Here is a 17,419-nt window from a genome sequence, read left to right as displayed (position 1 = left end):
CTGGTATATAAGCCCCAGGCTACAGACATTAGTGTGTGTGTGTGTGTGTTTGTGTGGACATGTATTACTCATGTTGTGGGAACATAAATCTGTTTTACACTGTCACATGTGACTCCCCTTACTTTTGGGGCAAAACGCAATCCTCTCTAACGTAAATCATTACATTTTAGGGGTGAAAACTTATGTACCGGTAGGCCTGCTGTTCAGGGGCAGGCATTTCAGTTCACACGCTTCCTGCTTTGTGAATACTGTAGTCTTACAGGACTCACATACTATAAAATACCCACAGGGCTACCGTGACTATTCACTTCTGCATGTGTCATGTTACTAATTTCAGCCATTAGAGCAACTCTTTTCCAGGATTAGGAAAAAGCATAATGAACACAGTGATTGAAAACAGGTACAGAGAGCTCCTGTTGAACACTATCAGGGCTAATATGAAGCAGAGATTATGATGCTGCAGAGGAATGAATCACCTGGGCTGAAAAGAAGAAGAATGAATGTGAAGGCTGTGATGACAGCAACCACACACGTGAGTTAGGGGACAATTTTACACTTATACTCATCTGTATTTGGAAAAGCAGACACAGAGATTGAGTCATATTATGCCTGCGCAGCATTTACCGTTGTTTGTTCTTTGAAGAAGTGCAGCCATGAATGTTGCATGAGGGATACAGGGTATGGCAGGCTGCTGAGGAACAGTATGAGGCTGCTGATGCTGGAAATCAAACACTGAACCAGACACAAGACAGAAATGTGAGAAATGAGAACAAATGTGTTTGCCAACAGCCAAGGTGCTAACTCCTTTATAGGGGGGCAGGGATAGAGAAAGTGACAAAGAGATGGACGAAAGATCATTTTAGCATCTAGTCAGCTCGTGTAACACCACATCTAAAATGCCTCTAATAAGAGAAAAGGTCGTTTTCCCATCTGTTAGTAGCGTTAATCACTAACTGAGCTGAGCTGTCAAACAATGAGAATTCAGAAACATGTATTTGTAGCCTATTTTAAGGAATAGTCCAATTTTTAGGAAATATGCTTGTCCGCTTCCTTTCGAAGAGTAGCAAGAGAAGATTAGCAACCTGTGTGGCTGTCCTTAGGCTTTGAGCTAGATTCTAGTGTCAGTTGACAAAGCTAACATGCTAATGTTTCGCAGGTATAATGTTTACCATGTTCACCGTCCTAGTTTAGCATGTTGGCATGCTAATATTTGCTAATTAGTATAGCGCACTTATTAGAAATTCACCAATGAGTAGGCTTCATAAATGGGGACCACAAATGTCTGTGCAAATTTCACAGCGATGTATCAAATAGTTGTTGAGATGTTTCAATCTGAACCACATTAGTGGACTGACAGACCGACACTGCCATCCCTTAAGCCACCCCACTAGCATGGCTAAAAGTGTCATCTATCAACACATCTAAAGCTCAATAATGAACATGTCTTGTTTGTCTAATCTGTACTTAAATAGACGTTAAAACAACAGTTTGTTGTCTCAGGGGAAGTTACATGCTGGAACTATTTCTTGACAAAACAGTCGCAGTGAAGGTGTGCAGCTCCTGTTGTGACATTGCCAGGTTTGGTACCATTTTTACAAGTAGAATTTTTTGTGACTTTGCACTCCAAAGGTTGTTTGTTGAAGAAAGAATAAGAATCAGGTTTATTGTCAAGTAAGTTTTCACTAACATGGAATTTGCCATGATATTTTGGTGCGTAACACTATAGAGAATATAGCCCAAGCTGCAGGTTCAAACCTTTTTGTGGTCAACAGAAGCAAGTTCTCCTAATGACCCAAAACTAAAGCTGCAAGCAGCAATGAGCTGGTTTTAGGCTTCACAAAACTGAACGAAGTCACTTCAGGTAGTTTAATTCTGTTTAAAGAAGGAGAAAGACCAACCACACACTTCATTAATTGCACATTAGCGTTACTATGTGAACTAAACTTAGTGTATATGTTCAGGATAGCAAAATGTCTTCACAGAGTTTAAGAGAATATTCAAAGACAGCTTCAGTTATGTACTAATCAATATGAAGCTTCAGATTTTGTTTAATACTTAGCCAGAGCATGTGCTCTGTAAACTGGTAAAATTGTGTCAACCGGTTTTGGAGATATACTCTTTTGGCATTTATAGCACCCCCTTTGGGTAGGGTTCAAAATGCTTTCCAAACAGGAAGGAATACAGATATCTACCAAGATTTATAATTATTTAACAAATGGTCTATGAGTTGATGATTGGCCGTGCTTATTACAGATGGTGGTTGGATCAAATTGATAATTAAATTGTAGTTATTTGAATTGTTATTTAGTATTTATTTTGTTATTAATAACAAACAAACCTAAATAGATTTGATTAGAGATCTGAAATCATAAAAATGTTACAAGCTGATTAGATGCTGAATTCAGATTTAATAAATTGCTAAAGAACCCCATCCCCGGGCAGGAAATCTCCTGAGCACATTCATGATCTGGTACAAATTTATCCTTTGATAATTATGAGCCCCTGAACTTTCCTTTGGTGCCACCCGCGGGACAAACACAGTTTAAGTCAACTACTACTAAGGATTCTAATAATATTTTAATAATTAAATTTTTTTTTCTTTAGTATTATTTCAAAACTGGAGTGTAATGAACATTGCAGCCTCAAGCAGGATTTTAGACTTTTAGTCTCAAATAGCCTGTCTGGTTGGTCATTTACAAATTTTTAGCTGACGCTTTTATCCAAAACGATTTACAATTGCTATTTATATGAGAGGTCACAGGCCTCTTGTGTATATGTCGCAGTGGGAGTCAAACCCTTATCTCCCACACCAAAGGCATGTGTCTTCTCCACTGCTCCATCAGTACCCCACCCCACATCTTATAACACAGCCACTTTGAGGACCATGCCATTATAGCTGAGGGAGGATGAGAAAGCTGAGCGAGGTTTGCGCTGATGATCAATAACCCTGCTGCTAATGTGAGAGTGAACAGCATTAATCAAAAAGTCAAAATGTGGTGAAGAGATGGTGCTGAGGCCTAATGAGATGCAGTCAGACAGTGTTAAAAGAGCAGCTGTTAATGGGCCTTCGGCATATGTCACTTGTCATCAATATGGGCGTTGTGGAGATGCGGTGTCTGCCGCATTAGATCGGACACTACAGTGAGATTACACGTCAACACTCACTCTGCTCATGGCCAGTTGCTATGACAGCACAACAAAAATCTCCAGCACTTCCACTGAGACCTGAAAATACCTTCACCTCTGGTGTGTGTGTGTGTGTGTTTGCGTGTGTGCAAGTGAATACTTAGAATTATTTATTTGAACAGTACTTAACCCTCCCTGATGGAAAACCTTTTAACAAATGTTAGTGAAGAGCATGAATGGATAGTAAAAAAAGTCTAACATAGGCATACAACTCCAAACAAACACTCATCTATACTAAGAGGGTATGTTTCAACCTTATATTCAGACTTTTGGCTGCACTCTAACTTAACTCTATCTTAACCATCCCTGCTTACATATACCTAAACTTAACAGCAGCATGATCATCAGCTCAACCTAACCTTAGCAACAGTCTGGTTGACATTGCTAAGACATCAATGTACTGTATTTCTCATTAGTGTTTGGCTTGTGTACTTTGTTCATTGGTCAAATTGCCAATTGAATGACTGAATGTAATTAAATTGGTAAAATATCCATGTTGGTAGACACTAAAAATAGTTTGTTATATCCCTTAATTTCTTACAGCCTAACTTGTAGTGATGAAAGAAGCCCAATAAGAAGGTCATCTTACTATCAGGAAATCTGGATATAGTTAGGAACACTAGTTTGAACCTGCTTGGAGCTGACATTATGACCTGCTGTGAGTTCCGAGAAACAGGTCATTTGCCATCAGCACAACTGGACCCATGAAAGTAATACAAATTAGGTTAGCTACACCCCCTCTTTTGAAAACAGGACTGAGTGCGAAGGAGCATCTATGTCACTCCGCAGAAAATGAAATAACGTGCACTTAGAGTAAAGCTGCTTGATGCATGGGATTAATTGAAGCCTGCCGTAGATATATACTCCAATGATTTTGTTTTACAGTTCATGATTGGATTCCCTTTGATAGCACCAGCACAACGCTAGATAAATGTATTGTACAGGGTAAGGCTGTTTTGTACTTAATTACTATATATAGCCCACACTGAGCTTGGAATGGTTCAGCTTGGCTCACTAGTGAATAGAAGCTTACTACTATTCGATAGTCTTGCTAGTTTGTCTATTTCCTATATTTAATAGAGTATGCCTCGAGAGTCTCCATGCAGTATCTTTGTAGCCGCTTTGTAGCAATCTTACGCTTTCTGAGTACAACAGCACAATGGGTCGGCCTAAATTGACAGACAGCCCAAATTGTGTTTGATAGCTATGTGGACTTGAAAAAAATTGTCTTCCAGTTAGCAGTGCAATATTGAATTTGACAGCGTATCTCCTAGCATCACTGGCTCTGAGTTGTCAATCAACCAATGCCAGACCAAAGTAAACATCCACAGAGGATCAAGGCTTAGACTCCAAACAGTTTGATTCACTTTTGAAAAACAGAAATACATGCACAATAGATGTAGTATCATCATGATATATATTTCCTTACACAAATAATGTATGAAAACCTCTGTGGTTTCTGTCATTACAGAGGTCCAGAGGATATTAAAAGATACATCACACAGAGACAGCTTTCCACAAAAACACATGTAGATATACAGTACAAACAAAACAGACCGGCTGTATTGGCACTCACTGTGCAGCGTTATAATCTCATAATCATAAATCAATATGCCAACCAAGGAGAAGCAATTATTAGCAACCCACAGTAAGCAGGCAAAACACACACACACACACTCACTCCACAGCGTGGCTGCAGGATATTTCATCTCCAGCATGTGTCACCTCAAATATAAGCACTGGAGCTAAGAGCCATTAGCCCACAACCACGGTTTCCCTTTTAACTGCCATTAGAAAGCCAGTTCCAGCACATCCACTCAATAGCCTGTATGTCCCTGTGCCTCAGTTGGCTATGGACACTCATGCCGAGCAAACCTCTCACCACAAAGCCCTGTCGTAAGATATTAGCACTTATTGATTAGTAAATGATAATCTCAGAATCAAAAAGGGTCTACTGATGGCTTTGTCAGTGTATTTATTATTTGTCAAAATGCTGAATGGCTTTAACACTATGTTCAATATGCAGATGTGATGAACTTCATTGGTCAAACATCAGTCTAGGTGAAGAACATAAATTCAGTCCCCTCGAAACTTTTTAACTTCAGCAAGAAAGTCAATTAACTTCAAGCAGGATTGTCTCCAAGTGTTCGTATATTAATGGCCCTCCTCATATTAATTACGAGAAAAGTGTCCATTTGGGCTGATAAATGACATTACAACAAAAAGTGTAAACTAGGTTCCCCACGCAGGACAATGGTGCTGTGGTCAAGGTTGGAGTAAACAATTTAAAGAAAGGAGGGAATAGAAAAATATAATACTGAGATATATTGTAGTTCTGTGACTCCTGTTTGGCAGCTTTGCATGATTCACAGTTCAAAAAAACAATTTTCTGTCTTATACTGACTCTTGATGTAGGCCTTCATTTCAGCCTCTGTCTGAAACAAGCTGCAGATCTATGCTCCTGGGTCTTTAAGCCCCCCCCCCCCAAAGCACACTGTCTTCTGACTTCTGATTGGCCAAGACCTGAAGCATGTTACCAGGCTGTTGTTGTCACTGGGGGTTACAGGCAGTGTTGGGCAGTAACTAGTAACGCGTTACTGGAATATTATTACTTTTCCCAGTAACTAAGTAGTGTAACTAATTACTTTTCTAAAACAGTAATATTATTAAAAGTTACTAAGGCAACGTAACTAATTAATTTTATCACCCAGTAATAAGTACAGTAATAATATTACTTTTTTAAGGAGTAATAAGTAACTAGTTATATATTACAATTTCAGAGTAACTTGCCCAATACTGGTTACAGGTAGACTGTGCCATTGCTAGCTACTGTAGGTGTGTCATAGAACAGAGCCATTGGTAGAAAAAGCAGTTCAAAACAGAGCGTTCAGAACAGGAGGAAATCTGAGGTTTTTGATCAGGGATTTCCTTTAAATACTTTAACCTCATTATTTGAAACTTTGACCACGTTTAACATGAACATGTGCATGTTCTTGTCCAATTAATGATAATAAGAAAAGTATCCAGGTACATCTCAGCAATTGCGGAAGCTGTAATAATCTTGAATTGCTGCACTACTCAATATTTTTGATATTCATTCACTATTAAAATACGAATTCTTTTCTCCTTATCAAAAGTTTTTAGTTTGTTTGATGGCAAAAAACATTACTTAGTTAAAAAATATGTTCTGCTTTTGTTTTTCACTGGGAAGCTAGAGCTGCAAAAGTAAAAACAGCACTGGGGAAATAATATTAATTCTACTTTATCATTCAGCAAATATCACAAGTTCTTACTTTAACATAATAAGTATTTAAGCGACTTGTCGTTCCTCCTGACTGAGGACATTCCTGCAAATTTGGCATTTTGCAGTTGTTGTTTTTTAAGTTAGGTGAAGTGTATCCACGCATTGGAATGTTTAAGTTACAGTGGTCGGCCATGTTCAGTCAGTCAGTCTTGCTGAAAACTGTGTGGCTGAGTTAGCATGTGTCATCAGGTTGCTTTTCTTTGCACAGGTCTGTAGAGTCTGAAAGAGGCAAAAGAGACCAAGAAAGATTGTGAATAAAAGATTTGTTAAGCTATTTGTTGACCATAGAGCTTAATCAATACAATTATTTTACTAACTTACTCTGAACCAGATCCAAAATGGAACCGCTTACCAGAACCCACTTGGTGGAAACAAACACAACCAAAATAATGCAAATATTGCACAGTTTCTTCTGGATGTCTAACAAAATAATTCTTTACTAACACTTTAGACATAAAAACTTTAGAAGGTGTTAATGTTTCAATATTGTGTTTACAGCATTGTCTGATACAGCAAAGCAAAATTCAAATAATGCTGCTTTAACAAAAGCAAAATGCAAGAAAAAAAGGTTGTACAGCTGAAACTAACGTAGAACAAGAGCTCAGAATAATAACGTATTTCAGCCTCAGCCAGGACACTGTGAAGAAATTGATGGTTGGGTTACAGTCCAACGAAACACAGCCCACATGATGCCCCGTTTCACTTTCCTCTCTGGGCTTTACATGAGTTTCCATCGATCTTCAGCACCACTCTCATCCATCTCCTCAAATCACCTTTTTAACTCTATTTCACATTTATGGGATGGAAGCATACGCCTCCCTTGAAATGCAGCTGAGCCAGCTGCATGAATAGCTGCCGATTTAAGTCTATCTGTGGCAGCATGCCTGTATTGTAGCAAGACCTTAGGGACATTACACAATTATTAGTCAATGAGTGTCTCACCCCCCTTCAGTGGGGGTGAGACAATAACAAGGCCGTAGAATTAGGTAGGGGCAGTAGGGACACGTCCCTACCAATTTCCAGCGACTACTAAATCGTCCTATCAGTCTGTCAGTTTCTCAATAATTAGTCCATGTATTTGGTACATAAAAAGATACCAGCTCTTGATCCTTACTGCAACGAGTCGAATGCGTTTTAAGTTTTTCCCCACTGATTTGCCTCACAGTGCTCAGTGCCTACCTTTTTCAGACCCTCAGCGACTTAATTTCTAAAAAGCAACTAGCGACAAATCTAGTGATTATTCTCACCATCAGGGAGAAAGTGAGGACTCTATAAAAGTCTATTATATTGTAGGCTAATTTATTCCCCTGCATCCAGCTCAGAGTAACCTCAGTCTTGTCTTGCCCTCTCCTCTCGCACCGTGCACACGCAGGCAGGCGTGAGAGTGAGTTACTATGGTTACAGGGACTCGTGTCTGTTGCTCTGAAACTTGGAAGGTGGGGTGCCGCTTTGTAGTAATGAGATGTTTTTATTGTCCCTACCAACAGTGACATGAAATGTCCACCACTGTGAAAAAAAACACGAGTTCTTTGTATTACACTTTTTACCGCCGTTCTTTTAGACAAGAGACAATGTTAAAAGAGTCAAAGCGTGGTGCAGAGAATATAAAACATGCAAAGGAAGACGGATAGAGAAAGCAGCCTTGGATAAGTCACAGCCACAGAGAGAAAGAGAAATATAGCCTCAGATAAAGCTTTTGCTGCTGGCTGCCCTGTGTCATGCTCTCGATTTGTGGCCGACGTTGCATTTATATAACCTGGGCTCAATTGTACCTTAAGAAATTATAATGATGAGCCCAAAGAGATGCAGGCAAACCAGCTCTGAGTCAACTCCCTCTCCTCTCTGTGACAAAGTATTTCATAAAAGATCATGTAAGAGATTCTGTCAGGGATCGTTTTGTACTGATGTATTCAAGTAAGATCAACCTGATGATGCCATTAAGGCTTTTGAAAACATATTCTCAGTATGTGGGCGTGGAGTAGCAATAGTTTAATCTACCAAAACAAAAAGTATTGTATTTGGTTCAAATTTCAGACTTAAACCCCTTGGACTATTATTAGACAGCAGATTCGAGTGGTCAAAGCAGATTGAGAAAAAACTGTTGCAGCTATGTGGAGAGGTTTGTACTACAGTGTATTGGGGCCATTGTAGATAAAAATAATTAAATTATGGAGCCTGGGGAAGGGGGTAATATTCTGACAAAAAACTAAAGTAAATTTAGGGGCAAGACCAGTCCTCCACCTACTACCAGAGAGCGTGTGCCTCTGTGTGTATTTAATAAGAAAGTGATGACAAAATGTGTCTGACATTTATGTTAGTGATGTGAATGATATTATTTATAGTCAGCACAAGTGAAAGAGCTAAAAAGACATTTAAACGAATGAAACCAAAATGATACAACTAGCTAAACTAAAACAACAAAGACAGTAAAAGTGCAAATCAAAATAAACCCATACTGGATAGGATCCAGGCAAAAAATGTATGTTTTAAGTTTTCTTTTAAATATATACACACTCTGCTCCCCTCAGGTGCTCCTGCAGGCCATTCCACAGGCTGGGGCCATAGTGGCTCTTACCAGACCCTAGGAACAACCAAGAGACAACTTCCAAAGGACCTGACCGATCAAGTTGGTACATATCTTAAAACCATGACAGACAAATACCGATAAAAATAATTAAAATCGACTAACTAATCAACTAACTGCCAGCGCAGCAGCTAACAGGTGTAATATGTGCTTTCCTTCTGGTCTTGGTCTGCACACAAGCAGCTGAATTTTGTGTAAATTTAAGCAGATCTATAGCTTTTTCTGGTAGACTGGAAAGGAGAGCATTACAATAGTCCAGCCTACTAGTTATAAAAGCATGCAGATGTTTCTCACTATTGGCCAGGGTGAGAAACAGACGCACTCTTTAAGTGATTATTAAAACTCAAATTGAACCATTCAATGCTTCCTTCATGTTGTCTGTTGTCTTTAAATATTTGGTAAATATATTTCTACAGCACTAATTTCATCAGATCAGACCATTAAATCACAATATTGCAATTTCAGTTTCAGTTTTTAACTGTTTTTGAAAAATTGTTCTCACTGATTAATTCGCCACTTACTCACTCACGTACTTTGTTGAAAATAAACAAAACTTCAAGTTCAGCTTCTAATAAACAATTATTAAAGTCCTTTAAAAGAAAGTATTCTTGTGTGACAAAATTTACTATCCATATTATCTACTTAAGTACAAATAAAAACTGCCTTTAATATTGGTAGTACATATCCAAAACAGCAATGTTTTAACATCATTCTGCAAAAGTACTAGTATGAAGCTGCAAAATAAATGAGCTATAATTTACATTACGGCTCCTGATCCTTTAATAATGACTATCTTCCGATACAAAGTATGATTTGTTATCTATTTCTATTCCCCACAATATACAGCTGCAGTAAATAGTTTGAGCAGAGCAACCGCAATGTTTTTCAACGGCACTAAAGAGCAGGTAAATTTTCTTCTTTACATTGAGGACATGTTGCGTTGTGCTGCTTCTCACAGATTACAGGGAAGAAAATGTAGTCCTGAATCTAATGTCAGCCCAGGCCAATCTCCCCACATAACAGATCACATACAATGTTAGCATTTTAAATGTTAATAAATTGCATTTCCACAATTAAGGCTACTTAACAAACCTATAAATGCAAAACTTTTGTTTTTTCCGCCATTCATCATGAGCTGAATTCAAAGATCAAAAGACCTATTTCTCTCAAATATTGTTCACAAATCTGTCAAAATCTGTGTTAGTGAGCACTTCTCCTTTGCCGAGATAATCCATCCACCTCACAGGTGTGGCATATCAAGATGCTGATCAGACAGCATGGGGATTGCACAGGTGAGTCTTGGGCTGGCCACAATAAAAGGCCACTCGAAAATGTGCTGCTGCAACATAGCAAGCTAGCATAGAGATTTCGGAAATACCCGATACTGCGTTGATGTGGACAACAATACAAATTATGAATCAGCATATTCCCAAAATAAAAATAAACATATGTTACCTAACTAATGTTAACTTTGTGTGAGAATGAACGATCAGATTCAGATCGGTCAACATTCCTTTCCGTTATATAGCGTTATTTTTTATCCCACCCAAGTCCAGCCCTACTGTGCTGTGACTGACTATCTTGTTACAACATATCCTTGTGATTGCATGCCAGCTCCACCAGTTTTTCTGTCGCATTTTCGACAAGTCCTGCTAGCAACACTAGTGACACTACTGACATTGACAATAATGTAATAGTAATACAAATATAAATAGAATTTAAATCGTGATATCTACAGAGGGGACGCAGCTCAATTTAACCCCTTGTTCATTTAACATTTGCTTCTCAGCAAATCATGTATTGATAACTTAAACGTCAGGAGAACTGCTAGCCAAAATGTTTCAAGTTTAGGTATTTCTGTTAAAATAGCATTGGTCATTCTTTCTAGGGAAAATGCTATGCTTATTATCTTAATGTAATAGGGGGTGGTGATGGCGCAACGGATAAGCTAGTTGCTCCAGAGGCGTGCAACCTCTGACATGTATAGCAATTGTAAGTCGCTTTGGATAAAAGTGTCAGCTAAATGAAGAAAATGTAAATGTAATGTATGCCCCTCAGAAGTGTAGTAACTTAACAAATCAGATCTTTCCTATTTTGTAATAAAGACCAACTAAATTAATGCAATAAGTCACAGGTGAGGGAACACCCAGGATCTCTATCATCCTAAAGGCACAAATGCGCTCACACCTAGCATCCTATCACAAGAACACATTGAAGTACCGAGTACTAGCCAATCACAGCACATAAGGGCGGGAATTGATGCAAAAGGACTTTGTTCAATTAACCATGGAAGCAGCAGCAGGTAGGCTGCATTTTCACTGATCTGTCAGAGATTTGTCAGGTTGCAGAGTAGACAGGATGAAAGAGGTCATGTGTCATGTGATTCAACGTAACAAACAAACAAACAGGACAGATTGCACAATAGACACAACAACCTGGGTTATAGAATAATTTTGGGTGGGCTAATGCCCAAACCTAAATATGGCCTAGACCCACCTACGCACAGCAGTACAGTAATTACAACCCTAAGCATTGCAGACGGCCAGAGGACTCTAGGCATTTCATACAAGTAGAATCTCTCCAAACAAGGTTCCTGTGTTTCGTTAGTGATCATTTGTATGATATTTGTCAGCTGCAAGGCTTTCAAAACACAATGTACTCTCAAGTTAAGTTACTTAACCTAATTTACGTGGATGTGTGTCCAAAGCTGTTAAGGAGAAGAATGGGTGCATTGTGTGTGTGTGTGTGTGTGTGTGTGTGTGTGTGTGTGTGTGTGTGTGTGTGCGTGCGTGCGTCTAAACCCAATACCCTTTGACACAACATACACAGAATTTAATATTTAGTGTTGCATAAAAAGTGGAGAAAAGCTCACAGAGCAATTTGCATTTTGAAGCAGTTTTTTCAAACAGCAGAGAGCAGAAAATGTCCTCGCTCTCCTCATCAAAGCACAGTACACTCTACAGGAATGCAAAATGAGACCAAAACTACTTCTTGGGCCTACACCTACTTACTGTACTTTTAAAATAAAAGCCTTAAAGTCCCACCATGCTGAGCCAACAGTTATGAAAGGTTTTGTGATCAACCTTTTAAACTGTGTTTTTCTCTTAAAACGCTTAAGTTGTGCTGATGTGTGTGAGGACAATATAAATTTGCGTTTTTAAAGTGTGTATTACAGAATGTGAGCATTGACAGAAATAATTGCACTGATTGCAAAATCTAAACAAAACAATTCTAGTCCCATTTAAAACTCCATGTTTGACTTGTTCCACTGTGGACATTAAGCCAACAGGTTAACACCACTCATAAACCACGATCATGTTCGTCTAACAAGCAAAGTTCAGTACAACTGTTTTACACGGTGCCCAGAGTTAAGCTGATTTTGAACACATGCTTCGACCCTTCAAGCCAACACACATTTAGCAACTTAGCATCTGTCTGCTTCTGAGTGCACTTGGAACGTGCAAAAAGTGACCGCATTTCAGGTAATGAATAAATAAAGAACATGAAGAAGAATTTCTTTGGCTTCTTCTTCGTCTGCAACATATCTGACATTGGTTTACATTTTGTAATCATCAGTGCACAAAAAGTCCCCGAAATTTTAGAACCCCACCTAATCTTTCTCAAAAGCGCGTTTTATATATGATATAAAAATCTTCTGTAGTTATACATTTATATAAATCTGACCTGGGAAGAACCTACCAATCACAGAGCTAAAGAAGCAGCTCCCAGCATCCATACAAATTAAGGGATAAAGTCTTCAGAGGAGTAGAAAGTGGGGCTTGCATTGTAAGCACATCCATCTCATACAGCCTGCAGTAGTTAAGATGTAGATCAGAGAGCCTATAGTCCTCCACCTGTTACTCAACCTGTAGCTTCTAATCCATTCTGCTGCACTAAGGCAACACCATCTGCTGCTCCCACCAGTACTAAACACATGGGGCCTTATGCATGCATGTATGTGTGTGTGTGTGTGTGTCTGTCTGTGCAGCATTTGTATGCGCACGTTTGTTTGCATGTTCGTGTGTTTGTGTGCACACTGTACAGGTTAAATTTTTTTTTTATCTGACATGATATAAATATTCCTTTTAAATCTTAAAGGGACAATCCGTAATCCAAATGTAAACAAAAGGTTCTCCCCACTACCTAAAGTCTAAACTAGGGGGGTGCATCTTCACTTGTCTCACGATTCGATTCGATTACGATTATCCTGTCAACAATTCGATTCAATATCTCGATGCATCACCTCTAGGGGTGGGAATTTCTAGGCACCTCATTAGGATTAAGGACTACGATGCGATTGTGAAACGAATAGGATAAAGATGAATTTTTCTCACTGTGTGACTACTTGGTACTTTTAAAGCAAAGGATTTGTAACAATCAAGTAAGTAGGTAGTAATGAAATGCAGCTTTTTATTGTTACTTCACATATATGTAGCTAACGTTACAAAGCATTGTTACTGATCTCTGTTGCTGCTATTTTCATTTCTGATGTTGCTGTTATTATTTTAGATTCACACACTGGTTGAACTATGCTCTTTTCCATGCTTCAGTCAAACCATATTCACGCTGCCTAAATAGAGCTGGTCCTTTTTGTCAATCCTGGTGTAGTTACATGTTTGTGTCTTGTCCTGTAAGTTGATTATTGTAATTTTGTATTGAGCACCATGGGCCTTCAGAAACAGCATTTTGTTTATTTGTATACTCAAAATGTGGATAAATGACAACAAATGAATTTGATCTAGCAGCCAAAAAACGTCCTGCTCAGCTTCCAGACCGCAGTCTGAAGAGGGGACATTAGCTAGCGCTAGTATTTGGAAAACAACAGACATATTTTAATTAACGGACACACTGTGACCTACACTGTACATTTACAGCAAGACTGAAACATAGTGCTCATGTTTTGCTCTGCTCTGCTCGCTTTCACCGCCACTTTCTGCCGCCGGTCACATACAGTAGCTGTCCTTTTAAGGATGAGGTGGGGATGCTAGCTAAGCGCTACAGTGCCGCACAGTGTGTGGGTGAAAATCATTTACATTTGTCACGTATTGATTTTATTGATCAGAACTTTTGGCAGTTATTCAACAGCTGCCTGCCTTACTGAACAGGAAGAAAACGTCTCTGTTGTGTGCACACCACAGACGGTCCAGAGCTGCACTTCTGCATTTCCAAGTCCTTTTTCATTCCGTCAACAATACGTTATCAATTTACCTCTAGATAATAGTTTTTTGACATTTGTGAATCGATTCAGAATCGTCCAAGTCCGCATTACGATGCATCTAAAAATCTATTATTTTCCACACCTCAAGTCTAAACACAAGATTGAAATCTGATATCAATCCCAATTGATTGGTGTTTAAACACAGGGACACTAGTCAGGAAGAGACAATTACTAAATTTAAACAATGAATATTTTCTATGCTGCAAAAGTAATTAGGAAATCTCCGTCCACATGAAAACGCAAACACACGCTATCAAGCGCTGTCAAGAGCATGCCAAAACACCTGGCTGCAATATGACCCTAACCGTAAAGCCACGTTGGCCAATCAGAGCCTAATAAAATTGTAAACAATGCAGGCAGTGGCGCACAATCTGACATCAAACACAGCGGATAACGGCGAACAATCTGACGTCACAAGGGAAAACCCCCGCTTTTACTGTCTACACGACAACACTGCAACCGGGGTTTCTGAAAATCCTCACCCTGGCAGGGGTTTTCAAAAATGTTCGGTTTCAGTGACCTGAAAAAAAACAATGACAAACTGCCATTAACAAAGCAAAACAGAACTTTTGGTAGCATCTTGTAGACCAGTGGTGAGCTCAGTCATACACAAGTATGAACTCAGTGCCACTGACTCGTGTCATTGTTGGTTCAAGTCCTGTGTGAATAATGTGAATTTTCCATTTGCATAAGAATCTCAATTCAGTCTTTGTAAGTAGATTCACAATCCAGAAAACAAAAACAATGATACATAAGAAAATGGGAGCAATTAACAGCAATTGATGATGTTTCAGTTCAAAATGTTAGGATCAGCTTTTGCAAACCCATACTGGTCCAGCAACAGTAAAGAGCGTGTCTGACCTGGTCGTCGTATCTGTAGGTTAGAAACTGATCTTCTGTGGCATCCTCCATGAAGCTGCCCTGAGGTGAGAGGGCAAACTCTGGCAGGAACACTGCACTCTGGGGCTCAGTCTCTGCACACTGACAACACACACACACACACACACACACACACACACAGAGTTCAGAATCAGTATCCAGGCAAAGTTCATGGGAATAAATTTAAAGTCACATCATGGTCGTGCAGTCACTCACATGTTAATTTAGTGAGCTAAAACCTGGACCTTGTTGCGGTTTTCTTAACAGAAATCAAATCATCTCAACTCAAAGGAGAGAAAAGCTGCGCTCTGATATGACCAAGCCACCTACCATAGATTCTGCTCATCTTTTCATTTCATTGTGATTTATACACAACAGTCAGCTAGCGTGTACGTCTCACGCCGGATTTTTGAATGATCAGCATCATCCAAATGCAGGGAGGGGAAGACTGATTATCAGAGACTGGGACTGTGCCGCAAACTGAGACTAGATGGCATCTGGAATTTAGAAGGCTCCCCAGAGAGAAACTGTGTGAGTGTTTGTCCAGGCCACTTGAACTGTGTGTGAACAGGGGCACCATATAGAGTGGGAAAGTTTGGACAATTCCAAGGGCTCCTGACTGACAGGGGCCCCCCAAAATATGTAAAAACTAATATAAAATAATATTATATTATACATTACATAAACCATGATCATTGAGAATATATATATTTCAAATATAATAATACAATTAATGATCTCTTTGTTTTTACTTGTTTTTGGCAATAGAAGTTAAAAATCCCCATTGACCAAAAAGTAAACCTCCATATTGACAGGCCACCCCCTGTATCTGCATGAAATGGTTTGATCCTGCCTCTGCGCACTGTATCAGTGACCATGTTTAGTTGCAGTTAGTAGATGCGCCAGAAATACAGTGATCGCAATGTCGCCTAGTAAAACAAAATCAGGTTTTCAAAAAAGGACAGAGAAAAAAGACAAAGGAAAGGATGTCACTCTGTAACCCAGTTTTTCACCAACAAAGGTGGGCTGCCTTTAGTCTGTGAGTGGTGTTAACCTGTTGGCTTAATGTCCACAGTGAAATAAGCTAGCTAGCTACAGACTAGTGTTAGCCTACATTTCATCAACATTTAATCAGTGCAGGGAAATGACAGATGAGTCAGCAGCACCCCTGTCTCCCCATAACTGTACCCCTAACTGTCCCAGTGAAGAAGGTGAGCAGCATGGTGTTAATGACAGGCCAGTTAGCATCATTCTCTGTCTCTCTTGCTTATTTTACCATAACAAAAAAGAAAATGAAATATTTATTAATGACAAAAATTCAAACACAAATTATTTTCTCACATAATGATCATTATGAAATAAAATAAAAACAACCTTCTGTCTGTACTGGATGCTGGACAGTTGGAAACAGTGAGTAGATTACCTGAGCCTGCATGTAAGTTACAGACAATATTAAAATAATCCAGTTTGATACGGTCATTTAGATTGAATTATGGCTGTTAAATGACATCTATAGATAGGTCTTAATGTTAAGAGATTTTTTTCTCTTAATTTTCCAATAAAATATACTGAGACTGTAAAAGATTGCCATAAGGACATTTTTATGGTGGCTTTTAATCTTGCATCAAATAGTGAACTGCATACTGTATGCAGACTTGCATGTACAAATCACCAGCAGTAAATATTGTGCTAGTACTAGTACTGAACTACAAGAAGCAAGAAAGTTGCAAGTCTTTAATGTGAGTTATGTGAAGCTTTTGATGGGACAGTTAGGCCCTAGAGATGTGTTGACAACAGCTGCGCAGAGTGGGTCCAATTTGAGTTTTTTGTCATGGGGCCCAAAATTCCATTAAGATTAGTGGGTGGGGTTTCTGCTGCAGGCTTTTAGGGCTCCTTAAGTCCAGTTCAGACCAAAAATTCATGTAACCGCAAACTGCCCCATCTCAGCTCAACTCAATCAATTTGAGGAACAGTCTGTACTGACACAAACCTTTGAGTTTACTCAAATAAGATCAGCAAACAAGCTTCCCTTTGTCACACTGAACAACAGCTGTTGGTGAGTGTGTTTTAATTCTTGTTTCTGTCTGGTGAAATGGCATAGAAAAAGCAGAGCCTGAACCTAGCACTATCACTATCACTATCCTGATTCATATTTTAAGACGCTCCATATATACACTCTCACCGGACACTTTATTAGGTACACCTGTTTAATTGCTTAACACAAATAGCTAATCAGCCAATAACATGG

At 39.0% G+C, this 17,419-nt stretch overlaps 1 protein-coding gene across 3 annotated transcripts in view; it reads right to left on the bottom strand.

The window, feature by feature from the left end:
• The window catches only part of adamtsl3 (ADAMTS-like 3), a 217,423-nt gene that overhangs the window by 166,969 nt on the left and 33,035 nt on the right, over window positions 1-17,419 (bottom strand). For all 3 annotated transcript variants that reach the window (XM_038702057.1, XM_038702058.1, XM_038702059.1), the window contains exon 3: window positions 15,154-15,273. In XM_038702057.1, the coding sequence (XP_038557985.1) occupies window positions 15,154-15,273 (120 nt within the window). The remainder of the gene's footprint in view (window positions 1-15,153; window positions 15,274-17,419) is intronic.

This window comes from Micropterus salmoides, unplaced genomic scaffold, assembly GCF_014851395.1.
Source record: "Micropterus salmoides isolate LMB-PRFRI ecotype aquatic unplaced genomic scaffold, ASM1485139v1 Ms_hic_scaffold_6, whole genome shotgun sequence".
Lineage (NCBI taxonomy): Eukaryota > Metazoa > Chordata > Actinopteri > Centrarchiformes > Centrarchidae > Micropterus > Micropterus salmoides.
Note: the sequence above shows the minus strand (reverse complement) of the source record. Positions and strands in the feature narration are given on the sequence as shown.